The 20,762-nt window shown below is 33.8% G+C and overlaps 1 protein-coding gene across 3 annotated transcripts in view; it reads left to right on the top strand.

Annotated features, from left to right (window-relative positions):
* LOC120777208 (collagen alpha-2(IX) chain) overlaps window positions 1-20,762 on the top strand; it is a 379,148-nt gene that overhangs the window by 333,965 nt on the left and 24,421 nt on the right. For all 3 annotated transcript variants that reach the window (XM_040108383.1, XM_040108384.1, XM_040108385.1), the window contains 4 exons: window positions 3,980-4,102; window positions 8,990-9,016; window positions 16,717-16,731; window positions 17,559-17,689. In XM_040108383.1, coding sequence (XP_039964317.1) covers window positions 3,980-4,102; window positions 8,990-9,016; window positions 16,717-16,731; window positions 17,559-17,689 — 296 coding nt within the window. The remainder of the gene's footprint in view (window positions 1-3,979; window positions 4,103-8,989; window positions 9,017-16,716; window positions 16,732-17,558; window positions 17,690-20,762) is intronic.

Here is a 20,762-nt window from a genome sequence, read left to right on the forward strand (position 1 = left end):
TATTGTCAATTTGACATTAAAAAACGACAATTTTTTACCTAAAAAAACGATTTTTTTTTTCAAAATTGCGCTATTTTGTTAATTTTTGATATTTTTCAAAGATTGTAGATCATTGTATAGGAAATATCTTTAATTTTAATAAACTTTTTGAATTTTTTTGTTTCTGCTATTCATTCGACCGGAATCATGTCAGCAGTTGGGGTACTTTTTTCCACACCTCCGAAGATAGCACATAACTCCGTTATTTTTCACATTGTTGTAAAAAAAAATTTAAATATACATAGCTTAAAATATACCTTATTACGTTCAAAGAAGTTCGAAATATTCAATCGCGTCACTTTCTCTTAAAAAAATTCACGACAAATCGCCTAATTTTTCATGCATCACGTACAATGGTATAGCCCCTTAATATTACCAAACAGGGTATATGAAGTTTTTCCACGAAGTTTGTAACACCCAAAAAGAAAGGTAGGAGACCCTACAAAGTATGTATATAAATAATCAGTATGACGAGCTGTGTCAATTTAGACGTGTCTGTGTGTGTACAGGCGAACTAATCCCTCAGTTATTCAGATATCGATTTTTCACTCGTCAGGACCTTGTATAGAAAACTTTTCTATTTCACAAAATTTCTCGACGAAATTTGGCACAGATTATAAGCCAAAAATCAGTAAGATTTTTAATTGAAATTTGCGCGAAAACTTATTTGTCGAAATTTTTTTTCCTTGATCCGTATGACGGTCAGCAACATATGTCACATAAAATAATTATTGATGTTTAGTATACGCTTGTCTTGCTTGCCAATTGGCGCCACGTAGCGAAAAGAAGAAACGACTGGCGCGCTGTTGTTAACTCGGCTATAATCGCGTAAGCGGTGTCTACGCCAAATTAAGAAGAAGAAGAATATCCTAAGCCACAAACGCAGAAGCTGCATTATAATTATTATTTTTTTAAGTTACACTGCTCATCAAATCCGAAAGAAAAATTCGCGACTGATGCACTAAGAGGTGTGCGGTGTATTTCAGTGGTCCTCATTACGAATATCAGCTCAAAAGTTTTCAATCAAGTGCAGCTATGTTTGTCATTTTGGTGAATGGCAATTAGGAAGCTGTTACTATCATTTTCGGTTTTAACAGCTCAAAATTAACAAGAAAATGCTTCTAATATCACAATTCAAACGTAATCGTAAAATAACAAAAAAAATTTATTTTTAGCTGTCTTTCCAATATTAATACGATATTACTTTAAATTTATAAAGCTTTCGGAAGAGACATAGACAGAGATAGACAGTGTACTTAAAAGGTCACAACTAGTGTGAAATCAGCATTACAGATTTTGTATAATTCAATTTCAGACCACCAATACTCTTAGCCGTGGAAGCAAATAACAGTCTCCTATTATAGAGCTCTCAGCCAGCTTATCAAAAGTTTGAGAACTCTAAGTTTTGTAAAAATCCATTTAAGGGGCTATACCAGTGTGACACTTTAAAAAAAAAAGTTTTTTATTTGCTTTTTCAATAGCTTATATTTCCATAAATATCCTGTGAAATCGGGAAGGTCGTATCTTTAATAGTGTTTGAATGGCAGCGTTCCAAAGAGCGACCGCTCGGAGGTGCAAAAATATCTAAGTGAAACTTAAAACGCGTTTTTCTCGAAACGACATTTTTCAAAATTGCTGGCATCATAACTCAACGAGAAATTAACCGATCGACTTCAAATTAAAATTGAGTATTTCTGAATACATTTACTATAGAATGACTGACGATCTCTTGGTTGAAAATTTGGCATTAAAAAACGACAACTTTTTACCTAAAAAAACGATTTTTTTCAAAATTACGCCATTTTGTTAATTTTTGATATTTTTAAAAGATCGTAAGTCATTGTATAGGAAATATCTCTAAGTTTAATAAACTTAAAGTAGTTGGGGCACTTTTTTTTTTGGCACCTCTGAAGACAGCCCATAACTCCGTTATTTTTCACATTGTTGTAAAAAAAAATTTAAATATACATAGCTTAAAATATACCTTATTACGTTCAAAGAAGTTCGAAATATTCAATCGCGTACTTTCTCTTAAAAAAATTCACGACAATCGCCTAATTTTTCATGCGTCACACTGGTATAGCCCCTTAATATTTTAAACAGGGTATATGAAGTTTTCCACGAAGTTTGTAACACCCAAAAAGAAAGGTAGGAGACCCTACAAAGTATGTATATAAATAATCAGTATAACGAGCTGTGTCAATTTAGACGTGTCGGTGTGTGTACAGGCGAACTAATACCTCAGTTATTCAGATATCGATTTTTCACTCGTCAGGACCTTGTATAGAAAACTTTTCTATTTCACAAAATTTCTCGACGAAATTTGGCACAGATTGTAAGCCAAAAATCAGTAAGATTTTTAATTGAAATTTGCGCGAAAACTTATATGTCGAAATTTTTTTTCCTTGATCCGTATGACGGTCAGCAACATATGTCACATAAAATAATTATTGATGTTTAGTATACGCTTGTCTTGCTGAGGTACGTAAAGTGCATTCGACGCTTTTTACGATGAGTGAAATTATTCAACAAAAAAGTTTCATTAAATATTGTGTGCGGAATCAAGTTTCTGGTGCCGAAATGTTCAGAATGTTGGAAAAGGTCTTCGCTGATAATTGTTTGGTGCGAGTAAGTGTTATTAACTGGTACAAATTATACAAAGAGGCAAAGAGTGTAGGAAACGCGCATCAACTGAAGATTAGCACGTCAATAAAGTAAAGGAATTGGTGCTTGAAAATCGATGATTAACAGTCAGAGATCTTAATGACATCGTTGGAATATCGCAAAGACTAGCTAAAACCAGTTTAAAATATCACTTAGGTCTAAGAAAAGTGAAAGCACGATTGGTTCCAAAAAACTGAATTTTTTTCGAAAAAAACAGCGTCGCATTAACATATATAAAACATTGCCTTCCGACTACCAAAACCATGAAATTGTTACTGGAGAAGAGTCTTGTATCCATGCCTGTGACTTGGAATTAGACGATCAATTGGCCGAATATCGAGGCAAAGATGAGCCAAGCCGAAAAAACACATCAAAGCAGGTCCAAAATTAAGATCATGTTGGCGGAGGGGGATATTAAATCTGAATGCAGGCAATTTCGGAAATTGACTTTAACAACTGTTTTCAGGATGGGAAAAAACTTGTTGCGGCCTAGGGAAATTAATTTTGTGGAACAAATAAATAATTTTAAAATTAGAACAAAGTCTTACTATTTTTTGCTCATAGTAGAAATATAGAGAAAAAGTAAAAAGGTTTTGTAATTTTCGTTAATGAAAAAATAAAATTTATTAAACATGTTATATTTTATAAAAAAAAAAACTTGAATTAATGGTTCTGGTAATACGCATTGCAAATAGGATTTCTTCTACTGGGTACATTGTGTGGATCTTGAATTGTTTTTCAAATTTCTGCGTAACGCGATTATGTACGACTGTATGCTATATATGTATAGATACTATATATATGTATATATGTTATCACACATGAGTTTGTTTGGCAAAAGCGACTGTTTTTGTTTCTGTTTATGTTTATATACTCGCAACGCATTTATTTGGCAAATATTTATCTCTCTCTCTCACACACACGTACTCTGACTCCCATATGTACTTGTGCGCTATGTTGTGCCTTCATTTTAGTACTGAATTATTAAAATCTATGCACAATTTAATCACAAATTTATGATTGCATATTTTGAAACGCGTGCCTGCCTCCGAACACACAGAATATCTATGAACATGTGCGCATTTGTGTAACCAAGCAAGCGAATAAACATTATTCAGCATTAGTCACGCGACGTGTGGCGCTCAAGCGCTTACACAAATTTAGCTGTGAAGCGCATTTACATATTTTATAAATCAATTTATTTATATTTATTTTTGCGAAATCATATCTTAACACTCCTTCTCTCTCTCTCTCTCTCTTTCTGTGTCTCTTGCAGCTTGGCACTTTGGTGCCCATTGCCACACCCGCCCCACCGACTACAGTAGCACCGCCAGTGCGCGTCGATATACAATCATCGAATCTGCTCAATAATCTGCCGCCGCTATTAAATACGCCAACGGTAAGTAGATAGTGAAATGAAATAAGCTCTCAGCATAACACTTTTATAATGAGTACAGTATTAGTATATAACCACATATTTAAGTTTGAAGTGTTAATAGTTTTGTTGTTAACATAAAATCTTATTTGTAAATCACACTTTGACACAGGCAAAGTACTCAAAGCATGAGCAGAGTTTGTGCTACACGACACACGATACTCTCATAAATTTTTTAATGCAAAGTGTTTATTATTTGGTTTTAAATATGAATTAAATGATAATTATACTGTGACTTAAATATAAAACTCCGACACACCACGCAACTGTACATAACCTCACTTACACATATGTAAGTACCATATCCTCCAACTACTCCACCATGCTTGCCACTACATCGCCACATGGAAACTAATGCATTACACCGAAGTATTGAGCCATGATTACTTTCACTGTCAATTTTTTATATTTTTTTGCTTTTGAAATTTAATTTTATATAATTTATTTAATTTTTTATTTTTTTTGCATTCTCATTGTTTGCATTCCCTGCGCTGAAATTTGATTCTGCTGCAAAGAGTTATCTGCCTTTCCATTGCATGCAACTTACTTCATTTGTTCCCTTACGCGTTTCCTTTCTTCCTCTTGCGAGCCTGTGCGAAATTTTTTTTCCTTTTCTTCTTTATTTTATTTTATATTTTTTGCTTTTAAATGAAAATAAGTTTGCAGGCGAAACTAGAAGTTCCGGTTAAAATTCGCTAAGTCGATTAGAAAATTTCTCTTCTCTCTTTCACATTTTAGTTTAGTTTGTAAATATATGTTTAAACTTTTGCTATTGTTGTTTTGAAAAGATATTTTGAAGAGCTTTATTATTTTATTTCTAATCATTTTCGCTTTGTTTCTCATTTTGATGTTTTTGTTGGTAAATTTTAAATAGCAGTTTTTTCTGAAACATATTTTTTAGGAAAAATGAATGCATCTTGGTTTGTCAATCTAACTTTTGGAGCTTAGTACTTGTATAACCATGAAAATTAAATTGGTAAAAAATTTCGGGAATGAAAATTTAGAATTTTTTATTTTTCGAAGACTGAAATATTGGTTAGTGACTTAAATTCAGATCATTAGTGGAAAAACAAAATAATGATATTTAGAGGAAATACTAGCCAGTGCTATAATTAAATTTGCAAAGCGCTAAGTCTAGACACAAATGGTGGCTTAAATGGATGAGAGCTTTAACTTTGTTGAATCCGACGGCGTTACGTATACGCACTGTCAAAAAGATATACACTGTATCGGCTAAATAGGTAGAACTGTTCATAACGCATACATATCATATAAAAGTCAGTTTGGTAAATATTTAATCCGAAGGTTTTCATAATCCCCACTGCTGCTCAAAACAGACGAGAGAGCAATTACGAGACATTAAGATTAATTGGGTAATTGCTAAATATCTGAATAAATTTAAAATATCTACGTATTTAAAGCAAACCTTTCTGATTATCCTGAATTATTGATATTTACGATGATTTCAATCTTGTCCCAAAAACTTTTTAACGCAGCATCAACCACAAGCAAATGTGTTTAAATGAAGTCAGTGATATTTCTAAAGCAATAACTTGCATAGCTTCATCACAGCGCAAACATTTTTCTATTACACCTATTTTAAGATGGAAAATTGCTGCTCTGTCGGAAAAACATACATTTACCTATTAGCATGTCAAGGGTCATGCTACTAAATTACCCTTAAGTATGACAAAGGCAGTAAACTTTGACTGTGTGCTAATTAAATTTTCCAAATCCCATGCATACAAGCACACATACACACACATGCTTAAGCTGCGCCTTGTCCACACACAGGCATAATCAAATCCATACTAATTTATTTTAATAGGTCAAAAGGTTAAACCGCAAATGAGAGAATTGAATGGACGTAGCATAAAACGTAATGTGGCAACAATAAAAAAATCTGAGCGAAAAAAGGAAAACCTTTGGGAAAAAATCGAATTGAATATTGTCAACAGCGGCGCTGTGCACGAATGCATATTATGTGTGCAGTTGTGTGTGTGTATATGTGCATAGCATGGCGACATAAAGTGAATTCAGCTACAAGCCAAGCCCACTGGGCGAGTAAAGTGCACAAGCGACTGGTTTTCAGAATGAGGTGAAATGAAAAAATCCATTAAAATTGCCACTTAAACATTTCCGCTCGTCAAATCTCATAGCGCTAATGGCTTACATTGGTTATATACGATATCGGGTACTAAAGCAAGTGAAAATATTCATCTTGCTGTTTAAAAAAAGTAAATTTTATCTATAAGCAGTATATTGAAAAAAAAAAATTGTGTTGATGTTGTTTTTTTTATTTTTGGAATTCAAAAAAGTTTATGACATGTTACTTTCAATACTTAAAAAATAGCTATCGCGATTCTCTGCTGAATACCTTTGCACCTATTCACCGCTGACCTCAAGACCATTTCGAGAAAAGCTTTAGCAGTATCTGAATTATTAAATAAATAAATTCAAATAAAATATTGTCAGCCTTCTTACTGGAGAATTAAGCAATAACAACAAGTGTGTTATTATTAGCGAACTGTCAAATTTTTTCTAGTTTTTTGTTTTTAATTTGAATTAAATTCATAGAAATGTCAGTGAAAATAAATGAATACAAATTTACTAAGTATTTTTTTTAAACAATTACTATACTTGCATTTCGGAGCGTACACCCAGACACTCAAGGGGTCAAAATTATCCGAGCGTCTCACAAGAAAGATGCTGGCGACGAAACTTATTCGAAAAAACCAACATCGTGTTAGAAGTAAAACGAAAAGCTTATACACTAGAGTACTAGGTACGGTCATAAATATATACATATGTACATAGATATAGACTTTACATATGTATGTACCATAAGTAGATATATTATATGGCAGGGAAATCTACCCAATCTAGGTCACAGTTGGGGGTAAACGCTAAATCTCATAGGAGCGAAGGCAAAAATTTCGCAACAGACAACTGCTAGCTTTTTTCCATACGCACATACATGCAAACGCATTTGAGCTTATCTCAGTGGAGAGTTGAAGTTCTCCCCATCTAAAAACATTGTTAAGTGGGTAAAAATGGTGTTGAAACCAAATTGAAACTTGTTTGCGCTCAATTTGAGTTCAGGTAATTTAATTGAATGCAAAATTTATTCACCTCTAATGTTTGGCTGGAGACAAAACAAACACACGCACCCGGCGGTATGCTCAAATATGTGCACGTGTATGTTGCTTATAAATCCAATCAAGCCACTTACATACCTATCGTCATTGTTTTACCAACACTGCTGTGCAAACACTTGCCGCTTGTGTCTAACAAATCCATTATCCTTTACCGTAGCCTCACTTCTTAACCCAATCAAGCCATCAAACGTATTGAGCTTACTCTTTTCACTAGCTTGCACTGGTCGAGTTCTTTTTCGTGCGTGTTTTTTCTGGTGTCTATTTCTGCTTTTATGTCTATCCTTTCATTTCTTGTGAACACACATTAAAATTTTACGAGCATGAATACTGTTGGATTTCTCTCGCCGCTCACTCAAATCACTTTTTTTTATTAACACAGGATCAACCGTTTTGTGGCTTGCTTTTTGACTAAAATTGAGAGTTGAGCTTGCTTATTTTATATTTAGTAATTCAAAGATGATATATACTCTTGCATACCAACTATGGATAGATGCATACTATGTTATTACCAGTATATATAAGGAAATAGAACCACTTCTTTCAGTCCCTTTCAAAAAATCGAAATTTTTCTTATAGAGAAGATTTTTTAAACTCCAATTCCTAAACCAATTTTTCAGTTTTAATTTTCTCTTTCTATTTTCAAATTTTACCGAAAAAATCTGTAGGAAAATTAAAAAATAATACTAAAAGCTTTTAGCCTGCTGCAACCTTTCAGTTTTCCGATGAAATTTTCCTAATACCCGTGACAGACATGTAGTAACAATACCATAGTAAAGGTATCATGGTATTCTGTTTACTACGTTGGTGACACACATGGCAATGTAGTAAACTCAAATACTAGCTTTGTGTCATTGGCATTAAATATTTCAAAAAAATTGTAAACAATAAATATGTTGTTGTGTGTAATGGATAAAATAAGTTCAATTATTTAAAATACTCTAAAGTTAATCTATTTTCATCGCAAAAAAAGCGATTTGGTTAAAGTTTCTCTAAAATCCTCACATAAAATGAGGCATTTCCTGCTTTTCCGGAAGAAAAGTTGTGAAAAATGTTTTGTTTTTCATTTCATTAATTAATTTTTTAAGTCATTTTGACAGAATATTTCAAAGAGCTTTTGTGTAAAACCTTTTAGCAAAGTTTGTTACCTGCTTTTTAGCTTTGTTTATACAAATACCACAAGGAATAATCATAGTATTGTTACCAGCACAATGCTGCATTGCTCATATGGTATTTTGCTAGTATTTGGTGACACACATATGGTATTTGTACCATATATGGTATTGTTACTACATGTCTGTCTCGGATATAATGAGAATTTGGATTTTATTTGGTTACAAATTTAATTAGTAAATGTAGAGGTTTGTAAAATTCATTTATAATTTCAATGGAAATACTGCTAAATACATTTGTACACAATTATAGTATGCAACAAAACAAAAAGTAAACAACAACAGAAACAAAAACAAAGCCAAGCACATTTTAAACAAATCAGAAATAAATTCAAAACACGAAATTTAACTCAAAACTACGAAAACCTTCATTTTTCACAACATATTGGCCTCGAGTCACATTATACAACATACAACACTTAGCATAATTTGTAATGAAACACTATGAGTTTTAAAATGAGTTAATAACATAGAAAAAATTTTATATTAACAATATTCTCTGCTAAATCTCACCTCAAACGCAGTTTACAACGGCGCCAGAGTATGAAACGGTAAATATGAACTACGAGAGCTGAATGCAATATATTAAAAAATATTTAAAAAGTTGAATTTGATAAACTTTGTTGTTTTTGAAGTAGTAGTAATTGCTGTTGTTGTTTATTTTTGTTGCAATTGCTGCTTATTTTGCATGTATTGAGGCGCTAGACAACATTTTAACACATACGTACTATTAAAATGCTTCAGTAAAACACAATATTCAACAGCAGCATCTTGAAGCTCAAGCAAATAAATATCATGCACACTCACGCATACCAACGAATTATTATTTTTAGAGCAAATCACATATGCGCAACACTTTCGATGTCGTAAATTAATGTGAATTTAGTACACAGCAGCTTGCATGCCAATAACTAACAATTTTTTCAGCCATTCTACGTGCATATGAGAGACACCATGTCGTATGAGTAACATATAATTTTATTTGCCATATAGTTATCGCGCGTTGTCGTTACCGCTCTCACACACGCACACACACTGTCGTTGGTGGATGTTACCAACACCTACACACGCTAGTTGCCGTTAACTGCATACTTTTTAATGGAAATTCACGCAGACGCACACACCTACACATACTGCACCTGCACGCCGGTTGAAAGGTCGAACTTTATGTCAATGGAATTTTTATTCTCATTGCATTCTCCGCTTTCGCTGCATCTGCTTTTATACGTTTCATGTAATGTCATTTTCCGTTGATTTTATTTAATTCCTGTTATGTCCTTTTTATGCATGTGTTACAGCCAATGGTTGCGATTTTTATGCTTTTTATTATGCGTTGTTTTTGTGGCGTTGTGCGCTTTCGCATTTTTTCGCAGGTGCAGTCGCTCCCATACACCTATGCATGTATATCTATCTATATGTGTATGTGTATGTATTTTGCGTATTCCACTTGGCGCTCTTTAGTTAAACGCTCGTGTCGATTGTCACTCAACGGTATTAAGCAATAAATGCTGTGCGAATCAAATTAAAATGATTTTTTTAGTGCATGCAAAATTTTGTTGCCGCTGGTGGAGCGGTGTTATCGGTGAAGCTGATGACATAAAAAGCTCTATTTATTTTAAATGATGCCACCGAGAGCGATTTAATGGCGCATAGTGTGATATATGGTGTTGAGGGATTTATGAGCCGGTTTCGTTTCTCCTGAAGCTTTAAAAGTGTTGAAAAGATTATTGTGAAAAGAGATAAACATATAAAATCTTTATCACGATAGTAAAGATCGCTAAAATAACCGTTTGAGTAAACAAGACTTTGGAAGTACACAAAATTGTTAGATAATCTAATATATATTGCTCTGCAGATGAAGTTGACTTCGCAGCACGAATCGAATTTGAGGTTTTTATGGGAAAATAAATATCATAAATATTGGGAAACAAATAAAAACGGCCTATTTCGGGGTATTTTGAATTTCTTTGGTAGCTATAGGCTATAGGGATACGATCTGAATAATTTCTTCGGATATTGACTCATATCCTTTGACAATAACCCATGCCAAATTCCATTGTGATATCTAGTCAACTGAAAAGCTTTTCAAACAAGCATTTTAATCCGATCATTCAGTTTGTATAGATGCTATATGCCATAGTAGTCCGATATCGACGTTACTAACAAATAAGCAGCTTATTTGGGGAGAAAATGACATGTGTAGAATTTCATATTGATATTTAAAAAATTGAAGATTTAGTTTGTTGTCCCCTTCTGGTGTGTAACACACTTCGTGGAAACCCTTTTCACTATATAAAAATCGACAAAATGTGGCGTTTTAAAAAAGTCTAATCTTACACAAAACATTGGTTGTTTTGACCTGCCAAATTTCGATTTTTCATCAGATCAAAAACTAGTAGATCATTGCATAAAGAACATGCACAATTTGATGGTGATCTGATTATTTGTATGCGATTGATCACTGCAGCATCGAAAAAGTTATTTCTAGAAAAAGCTAATTGAACTGAGTGATTATACCTTAGAAGCCTTATGAAAAATTAATTTCAAGTTATAACATGATATTTTTAAGATAAAAATATGTCAAAAATAAAAAACATAATTTTTTTTTGTAATTTTAAACTAGATGTGTCCCTTAAATTGTATAGTAATTTTTAATATACCTTTGAATTATAAAATTCTAACACGTTTATGAATTAAGCAGCCGTAGTCTTCATAAAATTAACAATGCCTTCATATACGTTTACGAAAGCAAACGAGGAATGCGAAAAAGTCAAATCACGTCCCAATGACATTTGCGCTTAAACGCTTGGAATATATTACCTACACAAACACATAAAAAGTGTAAGCGCCTTGGCTGAAATTTAAAGGCGTTCAAAAGTGCGTGAACATCATCTATATGTCAAGTATACCGTTATTCTACACTTATAATAACGCATTATAGCAATACCCTTGTTTGCCAGCTCCTTTTTTATGCTGTTTGCCTCGCTCCACTCAATTTTTACAATTTTCTTACGGATTTGCACATCCAAAGCGTAAATATGCGAATAAAACGGTATTCTATGCGTGCGACTTGACGGCGTTACGTATACGCCGTGTAGGTTGCGATTTTAACTGTCATCGTAAATAAAATGCGTAGACATTTTAAGTTTATTTCTTTATGCGTTCACACATACATACAAGAGCATGTAATGGTGTGCTTGAGGTGGTACTGAGTGTATGTGTGTGTGTAGTACAGAGGCCGCGCTACAAGCTGCCATTATTTTTAGCGCCACTCAGAACAGATTCATTTTGTATTTCCCATTCCATTGCAATTCCAGCTATCGCCACTAAAAATAATATGTAAATCAAATATGTATAAGCTGTGCATTGCATGTCACTGTCGCAATTGCGTTACGTATTCACGCACGCGCACCTAGCCTCTTGTTGTAATGTTTCGGACCGAAAACGAAAAAACTTGTGGAAAAATGAGAGTCATTCACTGACATAATTCACCACACGCATCGCGCACACACTTTGTGCATTTCAAAAGACTCGTAATGGAAGGTCATAACGTCAGAGTCAGTTCAGATTGTTTGGCAAACAGCATAATATATACTGAAACGCATATGCTTAAGCATATAAGTGGGATAGCTGTCTAGAGGTGCCAAGTCTGCAACATGAAAGCTAGTATCAAAATTTAGCAAAGTTGCAAGAAATTTAAAACCTTAAATCGTAAAAGTTTTACGCTACTTAAGCTCACTGAGAATTGGTAATTGGAATTTTTTGTAGCTAAATTTTATTTTTTATCTTCTGTTAATACTCACTTCGAATAAATGCCGGACTTTCGAAAATCCAGTCAATGCAATATTTTCGATACCTGCATTTATTCGCACACATTTATTTCATTAAAAGCCATTTGCAACTACGATCGCATATTTATTTCCGGTGCTCAGCAGTTTTATTGTGCGCCAATCTGCCGTTAACAGCGAAAAAATTGACAATTTCAATCAAGATGGCATTTGACATATTTCACAATATTCATCGCATATAAATCAAATATTTCAGCTGTACACTACCGCAGAGCAGCACACGCTCACACGCCGTTGCGTTATACTCACATACAAACAGTTATGCTTCTGCTTTCTCATAAATATGTATGTATGTAAAACCCACAAATAAATATTTACACAAGTGCCGATAGAGTTATTTGACCATTTGGCTATCTTGGCGCCACCACACCCCAACAACTGACATGCGAGAGTAGATGACGTCTACGCAACACATTCGGCATTTGTCTTCGAGCTATTTGGGGGTACGAAATAATCAGTTATTTTCGCAATAATATCGCGTTACAAGCTTTTGCTGCTTGTCATGAGCATTTGTTATTTATTTGCTTCTTTCTTGTTTCATTTCCACGCCGTTTGCTTGAGACAACATCTCCAGCAGCGCGCAACTGGCCACTTGCCGTTGGGACACCTGCAACTGCTATTTCTGACAGGCCCAGTTAGATTGATTAGTAGCCCTCGAGAGATGGCACGTTATTTATGTAGCAAGATAAAAATAATATTTGCACAAGTCTGCTGGATACAGCGCCACATATAGTTTCATAACTCAGCAGCTTACGGATTGACAAATCGCTTTCAATTATGATTTACTATAAGCTCACATTCGTTGGAATGTATTATATTTGCGCGTTCGTGCATTGTAGTTACCCTTATGCTTGCAGCTATGCGTAATGATGCGAAAATTATGAGCATATTTATTTACATATTTGTTTGTACATTTAAATAATTCGTGTCACAAGCTGACAGCAAATTAAATGCGTAAACAAGATTTTAATTACAACAATTGCGCTTTTGATTGATTACATAAATGTGTAAATCAACCAAAGGCACATATGCGGGCGAGTGTGTGTCCATGTGCGTGTGAGCACTTAAGTGGTCAGTAGGGTAATCTGGCCTGTTTTTTGACATTTTTTTTATAGAAATTTTTATTTTACAATAGAACTTTTTTCACATATCATGAGGTAGATCGTGGAGTGTATAAACAAATTTTTTCGGCATTTTTTGATGACATCTGTCGGAGAAATGGCTGGGTGAATGAGATGCGTTTTTTTACTGGCGGACACGATTTTTCATCTTTGGATCATCTGAAACACAAAAACCCAATTTATTCCTCAAAAGTCCGTGAATGGTTATCGTCCTTACTAGAATCATGAAAAAATCTTGATAAGTAAAAAAGTAATTCACGTTTTTTTTTTAATTTTCCCCATGTTTTTTTACATAAATTTTGTCATAACATTGTCAATAAATTATAAAAAACAAAGTGACGATAGCCAGGCGTTTTGTGAACATTAAAAAAAATTAAGCAAATCAGTTGAGTAGTTCGACCGGAATCATGTCCGCTAGTTTAAAAAAGTATGTGTTTTGAGAAAAACGCGTTTCGAAACCTTCCAATGGTAAAGTGGATTTCTACATTAATTCTAAGGGTATAAGGGAACAAAAAATGCAAAAAATTTTTTTTTTTTTGAAAAAAGATTAACCTACTGACCCCTTAAGGATATTTAAGGTTGCTGTAGAACATTTAAATGATTGTTGCTGCTCAATTCTTAAATTTATGCATTTAAATGTAAATTTTTCTGTGCTTTTGTAGGAATTTAAATTGGTTTTAATAAGAAATCAGCGGATAATAGTTTTACTTTACAAAAATCAAGCAAAAAAGGATGTTGATATAAAAATATTATTTAAGCCAAATATTAATGTTGGCTTTAATATGATATTAATTATCAAATAACATAGACGGTTAGACTAAGAAAAATAGTAGTGTTGCACCCTAAATACTCATTGCTCTTCCATATTTTGACTTGATCTATCAATATCATCTCCGTAGAAGTCCAAGCCATAGAGAAGTGTACAACGAATTATAATTGATCTAAAGAAGATTCCAAATTTCTAAAAATCTTCATATTTCTTTAGTCCCAGTAAAAGAAAATATTGGGAATGGCCCCGATCTTGGTTTGTATGTTTCAATCAAACTTTTTTGTTATATTTTTTTATATTGTAGACCGATTACAAATATCGTAACCTGCAGTAAAAGTAGTCATTCTGGTAAGAATAATAATAATGGACAAAATGATTTCTTGAGTGCTGAAATCAAAGACAGAGTACGGGAATTACTTCCTTAAGGTATTGTATCCACTGATGAATTTCAATCAATCCAATTTTTGGTGAGAAAGTTTCACAGAAACAGCAAAACCGGCTGGCTTGGAATTTTTACACGTTCTTCATAGATATATATCGATAATGCTGGAAAGAATAAGATTTTTGATAATAATTTTGTCCTTTTAAATCATTTTGCAGTTTGATTTTTCACAGAAAATTACTTTCTCTTGGGGGAAACCGACATTTTTTTTCAAAAATTAAAATCTTTACCTGTGCTTCGATTATTACCTAAGTTCATATATCCAAAAGAATCGTAAATTCATTTTTATTTCATTTATTTAAAAAAAAATACTTTGCACACAAAATTCGCAAAAAAGGTTTTTTTTTCTGGAAACGGATATAACCATTTAAACTCAGCAGAAGACCTTTGGTGTAGCAAGTTGGAAATTCTGAGTATGCTTGGAGAAATGTTAAGTATAATAAAAAATGTTCGCCACCGCTTGAGCCTATCTGAGTAGAACCGTAACAAGGGCACCATATTGAGTTCACACAAAAAGCGAGATCAAATTTATGAAAATTCGTTCAAAATCGACTATTCAAGTAGTTTTCGGTGAAAATAGTAAAACCCCACAATACACAAAATCGATCATTTTCTCCGTGAAGTGGCTGCATGTATACACTCAGCTATTTGTATAAGATCTTCTATATGAGACATTCGTTAGTTTATCACCTGCATTGCCAGCATTAAAAACTTTATGAAGAATAAGGCAGAAGTAACAATGAGTGACATGTCCAATGCAGCACCATCTGGTGACAAAATGTACCAAAATAACTTACTGTTTGCTCAAGTCTCAATCACCTTTTGATGTTTTCTTACACAGTAGTGCAAACAACGTTAAATTGCATGGCATTTTTGATTTCAATCGACATTCAGTTTTTTGTCGCCTGTGATTTTCTCTTTTTTTACTGTTTTAAGTGTTTAAATGTTGATTTTGGGTATACCAGTTAATCACTCAGCTACGGAAAGCTGTAAGTTAAGCCTTGACAAGATTTTTGTTGAATCGCTGTTAAAAATTATTACAGTATAAAGGGTTTATGCAAAAATATACACATAAAATCTTGAACCTGCTTCTGAAAAGACTAGATTTTTTTTCCATTGCTTAATGGAGTTCTGGAATTAAGCGTGCATAGATATTTTTAACGAATATACTCAAGTTACATATATGTATATGAATTCATAAAATAAATTTATTTTGTTTCCAATAATTGTATTCTATTGAAAGAGAAATAGAAATCATTTAAGCCCAAGAGCAGAAAATATAACACAACTTTTATAGTGAAGGGTATTAGCAGTTAATGTATATATTATATTTTTTTTACTTATGCATACACTCATACATACACATATAGTTACTATTTGCATGCCTTTTCTTGGAAAATTCGATTACGTTTACACAAAGTGTCTTAAAAAACCAGAAAGGCTTTGCAAAGCACTACAAAGCATAAAGCTACTTAAAAACTGGATATTTTTCAAAGCACTATAGTTTCTACTTCTACTTACGCTAGGAAACATATTAATATTTTTAATGATTTCACATAAATCACATTGCTTAATAATACTATAAAATGCTTAAAATTTTACAGCAGAGCTTTTTTATAAATTTGCTTTAATTATAATTTTGCTTTATTTATAACTTTCTTTAATTTTTAAATTTGCTTGCTTTTTAGCTCTTTGGAAGCTTTATATTTCGCCATGGTTTCAATGTTTGGCTTTTCACATTTTAATCATAATTGTTGTTGCTTCAAATTGTTTAAATGTTGCACACTTTTTTGTTGTGGTTTTTGTTATATTTCCGAAAAATAAAAATTAAATGAAATTTGCTTATTTAAATGAAAGCTAACTACAATTATCTAATAATGGAATTCTTCTCTTTTCAAAATGAAACGAAACAACCGCAAATTCATTAAAAAATAATTAACAATCAATTTAAATGCTACGCTCTCGGGTGCTTCGGGTCGCTCTGCGGCGCATTTATTTATGTACATATTTAAATCGCAAAATAACAAAATCATAACCGCGCAAAAATCGACATTCCCCGCCGACCGCACAGTGGTATCCACGCATGGTGAGTTCTAAAAATTAATCCCACACCAAAAAAATTCCAAAACAAAAAACGAAGAACAGACCGACAACAATCAAAGCTCAGAGTGTACATATCATCATTTAACAACATTAATTGCATTTTATGATTTTTAGGTCACTTTTTTGCCAAACATATTTTTTATTCCATTTCACCATAGTTTTTTCCATTTTTTTTGTTCTGATTTGCATTCACACGAGTTTCGGATTAATTTAATTGCGTTTTGTTTTCATTTTCTGCGCGTTGGCATAGTTTTAATTGCTTGACAAATGAGCATAATTATGTGGAGCGCGGTTTCGCTTCACGCATTCGCCATTTTCTAGTGGACAATTAACAGAGCAATTAACAAACACACATATTTATTTTTAATACTTTCGTTTTTTTGTTTTTGAGATTTCATTTTATTGCTCGTGCAGTCTATATAAATTCAATTAAAAAATTATAAAGCAAATAGTGCATTGCCGCTCCACTACATGCCCACCCGTGGGTATATGCGTGTACGCCTGTGTGTGTGCGCGCAACTGTAAATATGCAAATGAACATGTCAACAGGCCGTTAAACATGCATAGTCACTTAGTCCACTCAACTATGCACACACATTATAAATGATGCACTGTTGGCTAAATAATTGAATGGCAAATGGCGCAAAAAATACAAGTAAAGCCAATGAATTGACCCGCGCTCAAATTGATGTTATGTAATTGCAAGCGCACGGCACTTGTGTGCTATTCAAGCGAATTCAGCAAACAAACACTCATTTGTACAGAAATATACAAATATTTTTATTAAATATTATTATTTACTTTGAACAGCTTCGCGTAGCGGCACTCAACGAGCCTTACGTCGGCGATCTGCAGGGCATACGCGGCGCTGACTTTGCCTGCTATCGTCAGGGGCGCCGCGCCGGCTTATTGGGCACCTTCAAAGCCTTCCTGTCATCCAGGTAAGCACATATATATTTACAGTTATTATGTCAAATGCTCATATATTTAGTAGAAAAACACATCTAACGGTTAGTATGTATGTTCCTTTGCGCCAACGCTGCGTTTTAATTGAATTAACGCGCAATTTATCCAGGAGAATTGCTAACATTGCATTGGCGAACCGCAAAATGGATTGAAATATTTTATGTGAAAATTTATTTGATTAGTTTACTAGTAAAATTTATTCGGCGTATTAAGCAAATATTGGTTTGCCTTTTTCTGATGCTACATGAGTAATTATGATGATTTAATTCTGAAATAATACGTGTGTTTGTGCATGGAACAACACATTTCGTAAATTATATAATGGAATATACCCTTTTTTACTAAGATTTTTAAGTGAACTTTGGTACTTAGGCAACTTACTTTTTGTTCAAATTACAACAAAGAACAATAATCGGGCATAAACAAAATTATTACATTAGACACAGAAGGTCCACAACAGATTAGATATTTTCAGTAAAATCTTAGAAAATGGTTGTGGAAACTCTGGATCGGCTGATGATAAATTTTTATCCCACTTTTCACAGCCAAAGAAGACTGCTTCTATGCCTGGCTCTAAAACTCCTGAAGAATTTTCCTGGCATTGTAAACTGGCAACGAACACAACCGGCCACAATGTCGAAGATTGTATGAAAATAAGAAAAAACGTCTATCTTTTGATGTTTATTAAACTCGCCCACAACGAGACTGTCGATTAAACAAACTAATAATCGTTTCATGTATCGTTCAGCACTAACCTAAACAACTACAAAATTCGTGCTAATTTCTTTGAATTGGTAAAAGAGGGTAGCCACAGGGTCTTTGCTCACAAGTAAATTAGACGCCAGCATGAATACCGCAAACAATATCACCTTCAAATACAAAGTAAGATCACATTTGTCAACATGTGGTAATACGTAGGTTGCCTATCGTGTTTCGGAATTCTAGAACAAAACCAAATTTTAATAATCGAAAACCGCTTTATTGCTTTCCACAATGTTCTCCATTAAGATCTATACACTTTTGCATGCGTTTGAAGCAATTTTGGAAGCACTTTTGCCACTAAGATTGAAATATCTCCACAACATACGTTTTGAAAGCATCAACCGCCTCTTGAGATGTCGAAAAACGTTGACCTTTTTTTTACGAACGGGAATAAAAAGAAGTCATTCAGTACAGCCTGGACTGTACGGGCAATAACTCATCAAATCGATGGCTTGAATGTCCAAAAATGCAGTTGTTTCAGTCGATGTGTGAGAGCTAGCATTGACGTGGTGAAGAGTGATCCGTCTTCGGTGGTTGGTTTTCCTGATTACTTGAAAGACAACTGGCAAGTGTTTTACTGGAGTGGTTACGGCATGTCTAGTTCAAAAAAACACGGGCAACCCTTTGCCTAGAAGTGATTCGTGTGCGAAAAACTTTTGTTGCATTCGGCTCATCTGCTGCTCGACTGCTGTATTTGGGCTCATACGCGTAAATCCAGGTCTCATCACCTGTCACGATGTCATAAACGTCTACAACTTTTTCTTGCAGTCAAATGTTCATGCAATATTGAATCTATGCTAGTCCCACCAGTGCCCATAGTTGCCTTAATCTGACGATAGGTCGCATGACGATCTTGCAATATCAGTTTGCGCATAGATCCATAGTTTCCGGAACAAAACCTGATTTTGGACGAAACTCCACTTGAAGAGATCTAAAAGCTCGATCTACGACCAGTATTTTGGCATTAACTATATTCAAAGTTTTTTTTACAAGCCGCCCTTCGCTTGGAGCGAAGTTTTTATCAGCAAATTATTATTTTTAGACTTCTGGCAAGCAACTATTGAGACAATGGACCACAATTTCTCTCCTGATGGTCTAAAGCTTGACGCCCATACAGCGAGATTCTTGTTGTACTCAACCTTATTTAAATGGTTCTAAACTGTTTTTTGTGCAATATCATGATAATGGAGCGTGGACTTTGTTTGTGTACTTATACTGAATCAAATAATCATGAAACTGTTCAAACAACTTTTAGTACACATTTTTGTCTTTTTAAACTTATATATCGCACGAGATGCAAATTGCTAAGGCCGGTTGTTAATACGTAGAATACTAGTTGTATCTTTCTCCATTTAAGATAATACTAAAACAATTATAGAATACACATGCGATGTTTTAAGATTATAAAGATTTGTGTCAAAATGTTAAAGAATATTAAAGCCGTCACTACAGAAAAGAGTAAGACAAAATTGAATATCATTTGCCACCTATGAAATTTATTACTATAGAACATTGTAATTCAAAGCGAAATCAACCAGCTTCGTCTAAACATATCGGTACATTATTGGTAGCATCTATTACATTTACATCTGAAACTTAGGATAATAAAAAGCCGCTGCTAACTCATAAAACATTTACTGCCAAGTCAGAATGAAGTAATTCTCCTTAGCTGACAGGCTCACTGCCTATCAAAAATATTTTCATAACTTTAAAACTAATTAATACCCATAATACCTAAACAAGAGATTTAATGCCAACACATCGAGGACAACTCCAACCTCAGCAGCGCGCCTGAAAGTCGTCATAAATTTAATTTCAACACCGGAAGCACACATTTGCCCTTTATTCAAGCAAATTTAACTGCCACAGCGATCATCACGAGCGCAACGGAAACGAAAATACAAATTGACAATAACTTAGTAAACAAATAAATAAAAGGCAAAGCAAAATTCGAAAAAAGAAGTTGAAAGAAGTGACCAAAACAATTTAAAAGTTGAGCAGTGTTTACAAGTACCCTCATTATTTTCAATTACAGCGCTTTCCACATCCGACTACGATTATGGCAGGAAGAAGGCGAAATGCACAAAAATACACCAGTGTATGTGTGTGTTTTTGCTTGCCATTGTAGCCATGTCTTACAATGCTTGAGATGTATAAAGAAGCAGTGCTATGGCCAGCAGCGCTGAGCCAACAGGTACGTCGGACGATGACTGGACCAAAAAGTGAATTTCATTGCACTGTTTACACTAATGAAGTGCATGAGTGTTAGTGTGTAGTGTGTTAGAC

The sequence above is a fragment of the Bactrocera tryoni genome, chromosome 5 (assembly GCF_016617805.1).
Source record: "Bactrocera tryoni isolate S06 chromosome 5, CSIRO_BtryS06_freeze2, whole genome shotgun sequence".
NCBI lineage: Eukaryota > Metazoa > Arthropoda > Insecta > Diptera > Tephritidae > Bactrocera > Bactrocera tryoni.